The 9282-nt window shown below is 34.5% G+C and overlaps 1 protein-coding gene across 3 annotated transcripts in view; it reads right to left on the bottom strand.

The window, feature by feature from the left end:
* Window positions 1–620: 620 nt before the first annotated feature.
* Window positions 621–9282, bottom strand: part of BNIP3L (BCL2 interacting protein 3 like) — a 20591-nt gene continuing 11929 nt past the window's right edge. For all 3 annotated transcript variants that reach the window (XM_004382168.3, XM_023736718.1, XM_004382169.2), the window contains 4 exons: window positions 8519–8588; window positions 5262–5365; window positions 4981–5130; window positions 621–3362 (listed from right to left, as the gene is read on the bottom strand). In XM_004382168.3, coding sequence (XP_004382225.1) covers window positions 3314–3362; window positions 4981–5130; window positions 5262–5365; window positions 8519–8588 — 373 coding nt within the window. In that variant the 3' untranslated portion in view covers window positions 621–3313. The remainder of the gene's footprint in view (window positions 3363–4980; window positions 5131–5261; window positions 5366–8518; window positions 8589–9282) is intronic.

Raw genomic sequence — 9282 nt, 5'->3', positions numbered from 1 at the left:
GGACTGACTGATACCCTTGCCTCTGGTATCCCCTCTTCACTATATGGTATAGCTATCTCAAACATGAGCCATAATCATAAATCATTTTCTTGCTTTAAAAAAAACCTTATAGGGCAACTATACAATTAAATTCAACCCCTGGCATGACATATAAATTTCAATTTGGTTCCATATTAACCCACATTCTCAGTTTCCTCTTTATCCATAAGTGTTTTCCAGTCACATGTCAGTTCATGCAATTCCCTTTACCGGGCATGCTCTTTAATTCCCTTTTGCATTTATCGAACACTTAATTCAATCTTTCAATATATCACCTCCTCTGTGAATAACATTCTGAAGCTACCTGGCAGAACACATCCTCTGAATGTTATGACCCCATAGTTCTTTACACACTTCTACTATAGCACTTACAAATAATTCTATTTTGTGGTGATTAACTCCTTGAGAGTAGGAATCTTGTGAGGGCAAGGGTATTGTTCATTCATATAGTACTTGGGACATTGTTAGGCCCTCAAATATTTGTGGAACTCATAATGGAAAATTTTTGTGTAGACACGTGAGGCCTCATCTCCTCTATACTCCCAGGCAACAAACATGACATAAAATGATATACTGACAGAAAAAGTTTAGTGAGAGCTTTAATGACACAAAATGTTTAGAGCTAGAAGTTATACATGTATTGTAAACTGTATATAATGGTACAAAGTGCTAACTAAATAGATGAAGAACGCATAATCACTTTGGCTCAGTTATTCCCAATAATATCAACAACTGGTTCACTTAAAAAATCAACTCACTGGCTGAGTTCCCAATTTTCATTTTTTATAATGGTAAATATTTTTACTGCAATCAAGATAACGTGTTACATTTTTTAATGTGCAAGTTTGTACACTTTTGCTCATGAATCTACTTACAAATAGTTTAAGCCAGTTTTCATCAAACATGAGAAAAATCAAGCCTTCCTTTTCATCTCCAATTGTAAACAGGTGTAAAGCTTTTAAAACATTACCTTAAAATTTCAACTGTTAATTGTGGTTCTCCCTTCCAATAATACAATCTGTTTCTGTTCAATGTAAATCTGGGTAGGAGTCATAAACATTCATTCCATATATTAGGGCTACCAATAAATACTGCATCATTTCATCTTATGGTTAAGTTCTACTGTGATTATGTATTCATTTTTTAAGATTCCATAATTCCACAGATACTTTAAGAAAAAGGGTAGAACTAAATTTATTTTTAATATTGAAAAAAAAAATACACCCCAAGTTCTAATCATACCACCAATACAATCACTACAGAATTTGTAAAGAAGGCAATGTGGTGACTGTAAAAAGTTGCTTTTACTTTAAGTATAATTCTTTTCTCTCCCATGATGCCAATTATAGTACAAAGTAAGGTGTTATCTATTTAGTTCTCTTTTCAATTTTATTCAGGCTTTTCAAAATCAGAGGACATCAAATTTACTTTCTTCCAAAAGAGATTCAAATGTGGACACTTGAAATAAACAGGTTACAGAAGGCAAATCGAGTGACCGGGTTTAAGATTAATATAGAAATAAGGTAAAATAAAAAGATACCCAAAATTATTCAGACATCAAATGCTAGAAAAAAAGAAAAATAATTCAGAAAAGGATTTTGGATATATCATCTTTCTTAAAGATAAGCAGCTATATTTTTGAAAAAATATATTTGAAATTAATTTTTTGTTATTTTCTAGTATAACATCAATTTGCAAAACTTGATGTGAGAGAGTAAAGAGTTTCTGAAAACTGGCAAACCTGGTTGTCGTAGTGTTTTTATTCAAGTTAACCTGATGCGCCTTATTTAATGAACAGATTGCTAGCTTTAAAATTAACAATGTTTCTCTTAAATATTCAACAGTAATGTCTATATCATAAACAGTAATTATTTAAATATAAAACATATAGTAGTTAGTAGTATCCTTCAAAGCCACGCTATGTGTTCTGAAATCCAATAAAATCTACTTGAAGTAACTGATAATCCTGATGCTTTCTAACAATTTGGTCCTAAAGCTTCACATTTTAGAGAAAGAAAAAAAGTGTGCCACTGAAGGAAGAAGTTGCTGAGAGTGCTGGAATTTCAGCAGTTTAACATAACTGAAAAGATGGCTACATGAGAAAATCACCAGTGCCTGCAGAATGACAGGAATCACCTTGGGAAGATTGTACAGTAAACAATAATAATACGAGATCAGAAGCAAACAAATGGCATCTTTTCAGAATTCTGTCAGTTGTTCCCATGACCCAAGTCTGTTTCTCAGAGTTGCCCACACGCTTGGAATAATTCTGAAATTACTGTCTTCAGAGTTTAAAGGCTTTAGAGTATAGGTGATGCTTCCTAAAACAAGAAGCCTATATTTACACACAAATTGGAACTCATTCCAAAGCCTCTTAGAGAGAGAGAGAGAGAGAGAGAAAAAGAAATAAAAAAATGTAAAGAAAATTAAGAAAAATTCACATGCAGCTAAAAAACATAAAAATACCAAACATACACAAAAATCCCAAAGCAATTTCATATATTTCTAGGCCTGAGACATTCCTTATCAGAAACAAAGATTCTACATGATAGAAAAGACGTTACAATATACTAGTATTAAAATCTGCTGATGTGTTTTAGTTCTTATTCTATTTTGTATCTATTATTTGTATAGCCTGCCTCCTACAAACTAAAAGTCTCTATTAGGAGGCTCAGACAAAAGGCGGCTCCAAAGCTGGTTTAAAATAATTTTTTTATTGCCCAGGATTTTTTTTTTTAACTTGTGTCTTTTTTGTTGTTGTTGTTTTTGTCTGTTTTTATTTTCTTTTGTAATAACTATAAATTCAAGTTTGGGGAAGCTTGCCTTTGTCTTGAAAAAAACAAAGCTTTATTATCATTTGCTAACCTGATCTCATTTGAGCAGAGGGACGTAGTTATCTTGCAAGAGTAAAATTTATACCATCAATGATGCAGATCTAAGTCTGGTGCTGACTAAAAGGAGACAACAGCATTGTCGACAAAATTATAATCTGCTGGTGGCATTTGCAGAAAAGAAGCCCTTGCAAATTTCTAAACAGCAGTAAACTCTGTTAGGAAATTCTGAAGTGTCTTACAGGCCAAAAAGGGAATGAGGTTAGTAAAATGCCTCAACAGAGTTTGAATAAAATACTGGATTTTGAGTTACTGGAACTTGGATATGTAAAAATAGGGTGGTAGGTTGGGTCATGCTTACAGTGGTCTCAAGTTCAAATAAACTAATGTGACAATAACACCACTTCACAGGTCACACGCATTTCCAGGGGCTTTTCTTTCCCTCAGTAGGTGCTGGCAGAAGATGTGCTCAGTCGTTTTCCAATATAGATGCTGAAAGGAAACAGAGTGCATCATGTTTCATCTGTTTTCAATAGTTCCACACTAGCTTGTCCACATGTTGACATCTACTTGAAAACTGGAATTTTCAGTCCTTGTAAGAGGCTCTAAAGGTATATGTGCAGAGTTCCCTAATATCCTGAAATTATTACTGTAACTTACTTAAAACCAGTTACGAGCCAGTCAACCTGGTTTTATATAATAATGTTTGTTAAGGCTACTGGCTACTGGACAGCACAAAGGCGGTGATTAGACAAAGTCAAGTCAGATCCCACCAGAGTAAAACACAGTCAACCGCCTTTGAGATGTTTATTTTTGGAAAACAGAAAGTTCTGTTGATATCTCAGATACAAAATATAGTAACATGCCTAATAATTTTGGTGCTCTGCGTAAGAAAAAATTTATAAAGCTGCCCATGCTTTAAAGAGGGTTCTTACTGTTTTAACTCTTAAGGATTAAGGGTCTATTATCACTTTTCCATGCCAAATGTTAAGTGTTTTTACCCTTAGGATAACTAAGCAGAAGAGAAGTTAAGGAAAACAGGGAACTAGATACATCTCTCAGTTTAATAAAAGCAACCAGCGTTTTTTAACCCTCTTTTCTGCATTCATCTATAGCAACACTTACATTTACTTCCGCAAGAGAAACAGGCTGAAGGTTCATGAAAGGAAATGATATTGCAATATACAAAAACCAACACCTCTGGAGGGCAAATGAACTACTGTGCAGTCAACACTGTGGAGAAATTTAAATTCCTACCCCTTCCCCACACCAACCGTCATACGTTCACACGTTCCCCTTCCTCTAAAGATACCTTCCATTTTACAGTTTCTGATTATTGTCCTTGCCCTCACAAAAGCAGATCAAGTGCCCAAAAAAGACAAAAGGGGTGTATCTGATATGCTGAGCTTCTTAAAGGGAAGGTAAAGGATGATGTATCTTTTCCATATTATATACAGAAAATGATCCACTGGGCATGATTAAAGAGTATAACAGATATGGTCCTGGAAAAAAATTAAGTTACTTTTTAACTCCTAAAATCTTTCAAGAATATATTTCTTCGATCGTTCAAATCAAAATTTAAAAAAAAAAACTAAAAGATATGCTTGAAAACTTAATTTTTGAATAAGTGAAAACCCTACAAAGTTAAGAGAATAAAAAATAACACCCATAATTAACCTACCAATGTGACTCAAGGACTATTCAAAGTAATGGTAGGAAAAAAAACTTCATATCAACCCCAAAATTTACACACTGAAGATTACTTTACTTTAAAATTTAGTTTATCTTGAACAATTACAAACAAAAACAACAACCAAAGAAAACTCAAAAAGAAAAAAACAAAACAGAAGAGTTCACTACAAAATTAACATTTAGGGGATTAACATGAACATCTTATTTCCAAATAAGAAAAAACCCTATTATTAAAAAATGCTTATTAGTAGACCAATAGTATGTCAACTTTAATAATTCTTTTAAGTTCACCCTATCTGCACTAAAACCTTAAAAGCAAAGTAATACAAACTGCTTTCACACATACTTCTTACATCTGGAGATAAGACATGAAGATAAAATGAAAGGAAAAAAACTTAAGGAGTTTACCGGTACTTACCCTAGCCCCAAAGCCAAAACGTGAGAAACGAAGAGAGATGGAATGAACACCTTAAGGAATTCTGCAGAGAAGATACCCCCTTTCTTCATGGCTCCACTTTTTCTCATGCTTAAAGAAACAGAACGTTTAGGGTGCCTGAAGTGGAACTCCCTGGAGAAAGAAATTCAGAGGTAGGTGTCAGAAATGCATTTGCTGAAAATACCTTGGAATTGTCAGGTCCACTGCATAGAAGAGTGAAATAGATCAGGTGTGCCCACGAAAAGAAACATGTAAGAACTTACTTAGGTGGAATGTTTTCAGGTCTACTGGACCAGTCAGATACCCACTCTACACTTTTCTTCAAAGTCTCAACTTCTTTCTCTCCTTCTGTAGCTTCTTCTTCTGACTGTAAAGAAGAATTTAAACTTTAAATTTAAAAAAAGGAGACCAATTCTTCCTAATACAAAGATAAACCTGGACAGAAATATACTAAAATTAAAAGGTTGTACACCATTAATTTTTATATAAGGGTCTCTATGAGTCGGAATTAAGTCAATGGCAATGGGTTTAGTTCTCTGTGAAATCGGTGTCCCGGGAAAGTACCTTTAGATAGTCCCGTTTACTGTCAAAATCAAAATGAAATCCCTGTGTATTTTTGCTATCCTGGTAGTTGTTTAATTCTGCTAAACTTGGCAAATTCCACCAAATTATACAACGTAGCATTTAGAATTAAGCTTTTTCTCTTGAGTGTTGAGATTACTCAGAATCATGAGTTGGCTCTCTGGAGTAACACGGAAAACATTAAATCAGAGATAACAATTTACTTTCAGATCTGTTTGTGTATATACAATGTGTGATTATATTCAACAGATTGCACTTCTGTTTACAGTTTCCAACTCTGGTTTTATATGTCCCTCTTTAAAACTGCTCAAAGATTTAGGTTGCAGTTTTTGAACTTAATATTTGAAGTTAATATTTAATACCTTCCAACACAATGAAAATGTAATAAGATATTTTTTTCAAGATGATATACTTTTCTCTCACCTAACTGAAGCAAAATTATCTTCGGACTAATATTAAAAAAAAAATCCTCAGATAAGTTTAGAATGCTTACCTTGAGAATAAGGACTGTAAGCTCTCATTTATTATCTCCCTGTACACTTGGGGTCACCAGGAGTCGAAACTGACTGAATGCCAACTAACAACAACAACAACTTACTTTTATTAATCCTAAATTTGCCATTTTCAGGTTGCCTTCCAATTCTTAGGATTTCAGAATATTGCAAAAATGCACTTAATTCAAGTGTATAAGATTCACACTGTTAACTGAATTAATAACCCTCTCTCTAAGCCTACATCTATTCATACAGACAATTCTGATCATTTTAGCCTGTTTGTATATGCAAGTCCCTTATCTTGTAATCACTTTATTTTTTATTCTCTGGCCCACCTCGAGTTCTCTTAGGTCTCTAACCAGGGTTATTAAACTGTACACTGTGGTTTATGTACAGCTAAACCATAGTTTTACAAGAGGGAAAAGCCAACATTTTCAGTCCGATTCAAAAACACCTTCCAATGATATCCAACATTCCACTGGCCTCTTTGGTCTCAGAAGCACACCGCGAAAACATTTTTAGGGAACAATCTACAGTCTGTTTTCTCCTACAAAACTGAGGCTGTAGAAAAACTAGCACTGTAAAAGTATAGTTGGAGTGATCTTTTTTCTAAATGAATCACCTTAGGCTTCCCCATACCACAATTCAACCAACTGTATTTCAGTTCATTCTCATGATCTTGTGAGGTCCCCTGACATCAATCCTGTTCATTTTAATAGAAGGAGCAGGGTCACACACTCAGATTTGGTTTCAGTCATGGCTCTATCACTTATTTGTTCTGTGATCCTAGATAAATAACTTAATTACAACAAAGTCTCACTTTTCCTATTTGTCCATGGGGGATAATCTCATCTCTTCACTGGACTAAAAACATTTAATTGAAGTGGTAAAATTTTTTTTTTTTTAAATAAATTTAGCACCTAGAGCATATTTAATAAATGTTAGTGCCTTTCCCTTCCTCCTAGAAAAGTGTGAAAATGCCATATATTCCTCTTATAGGGCACATATGAAAATATTCAATAAGAACAGTACCATGACAGTTCTTGGTTCACTGTTTTTAACTGTTCGTTATTGCTAAGCTTTCTTCTCATTAATGAAAAAAATCCATCCTCTTAAGTCCCAAAGTAATTTTTAAATTATTTCTTCATTTTAAAAAAGCAATGTAAAAGGCTTTTTGAAAGTCTAAAAAAATGACACCTACTGATTTCTCCCTTACCCAAAGTCTTACTCTAGCAGATCTAATATTTTTCTTACAGGAGTCAGACTGGTTTTCAACATTTAACCTTGTTTAAACTGACTGAAAATTCACTGATAACTATAGCTTATCCCCTGCTTGATGATAATGGTTTTTTTTACTTAGTTCTTCATGAATAGGGGGTCATACTGGCAATTCTACCACAATCTGAAAGAGAAGTCAGAAGTCTTACATGTTCTCTCCAGAATTTCATGAATTCCTCTGGAATACTAGGGTGGTTGCAGTCAGCTCCAGAATTCCATTTAAATTCAGTAAGTTTAACTGTATACCTGCCACTCCATGAGCCAGGACAGCCTTATCAAAGTGCTCTGTTAGGTTATTAGGTAAATTTTTTTTGTGGGGGAGGAGCGAAAGGAGACTAATGTCAAATAAGCTTGGGAAACACTTGGTTTAATTAAACAGATTTCTTTACTGTAAGAATTTTCAGAGCCTGTAAAATCAGCAATCAATCACGGGAAAGGTACAGGACTGGGCAGCATTTTGTTCTGTTGTACATAGGGTCACCATGAGTCAGGGGCCAACTCAATGGCAGCTAACAATAACAACAAATATGCTACTAAGTACTGTGACTATTAGGGTAGGAGGTTGGGGAGCCTGGGGGCTGCATTATTTTCTACTTATTTGACTTCAGAATTCTGTTACAGAGATCCCCACTGAGTAAATGTTCCTCAGAACACATTTTGTGACCTTGACTAGGACAATACCTGTTTCACTTTTTCTATTTGTAAACTCAAGAAACTAACCTGGAATACTGGAATGATAAAAAAAAACAAAAAACAAACTCATTGCCGTTGAGTTGATTCTGACTCATAGCGACCATACAGGACAGAGGAGAACTGCTCCATAGGGTTTCCAAAGAACACCTGGTGGATTTGAACCGCCAACCTTTTGGTTAGCCGCCGAACTCTTAACCACTATACCACCAGGGTTTCCACTGGAATGATACATACAGGAATTTCCAATTCTTTTAGGGCAACAAATCCAAAAATTCTTAGTAGAGAAGGAGCACAACAACGATTAAATAAATTCCAAAGTCAAAAACTGAATTACTTAAAACAGCTTCAAACTATTTTTATTAAAAAGTCTTATTCTTTAAAATATTTAGCAAAACACACTTGTATTTCTTAAAAGATATTTTGCATATTTCCTATTTCTTTATTATAAATCAGAAAAATAAACACACACACACCTGAGAGCTATGGTCCCTGCTAGTATGCATTTCTACATCAAACATAATCTGTCCATCTTGTGGGGAAGGGCTATAGGAGAAAAAATATAGCCATTAGTTTTAATTCTCATCTTGTCAAATAATTAGCCTCTACTGGAAATTAGAAAACTAAAAGTTACAGCAGTATGACTTTAAAAAGCAGCAACTCAGAAAGATCTGTACATCATAACCTCATACAAGGGAATCAGTATTAAGTAGCTAAATGAAATAGAGAACTCTTATTCCCAAAATTCTTTGCAATTATTTTAGTGGTGATGAATTCCTTCATAATGATAAACTTGCAAAGGAAACACTAGCTGAAGACAGAAGACTGTCATATTTTCTTATTTTTACTATTTTCCAATAAATGTAAAATCATTTTCAAGTACAGAAACCTAATTTGGGGTTATTTTCCTTAAAGTTCTTCCATCAGGAGGCAGAGCCAACATGGCACTATAGACAGAAGCACCATACCATCCCCCTGCAGCAAAGACCTGAAAAACTAAGTAAAACAGATACAAACGTCAATCCTGGAACCCTAAGTACCAAACGAAGGAATAAAGAACTTGGTCAAGCACCAAATAGAATAAGAAACTGACAGAGAACAGAGAACAAGGAGAGCTACGAAGTGGAAGTCTCATACCAGCTAACCTGGTCAGATTCATCATCTTGGGCTATGGTAACCAAAGAACTGAGACAGGGATTACAGGAAGGCAACTTTACGGAGCTCCCAACAGGAGACAGAG

Source organism: Trichechus manatus, unplaced genomic scaffold (genome assembly GCF_000243295.1).
Source record: "Trichechus manatus latirostris isolate Lorelei unplaced genomic scaffold, TriManLat1.0 scaffold00091, whole genome shotgun sequence".
NCBI lineage: Eukaryota > Metazoa > Chordata > Mammalia > Sirenia > Trichechidae > Trichechus > Trichechus manatus.
Note: the sequence above shows the minus strand (reverse complement) of the source record. Positions and strands in the feature narration are given on the sequence as shown.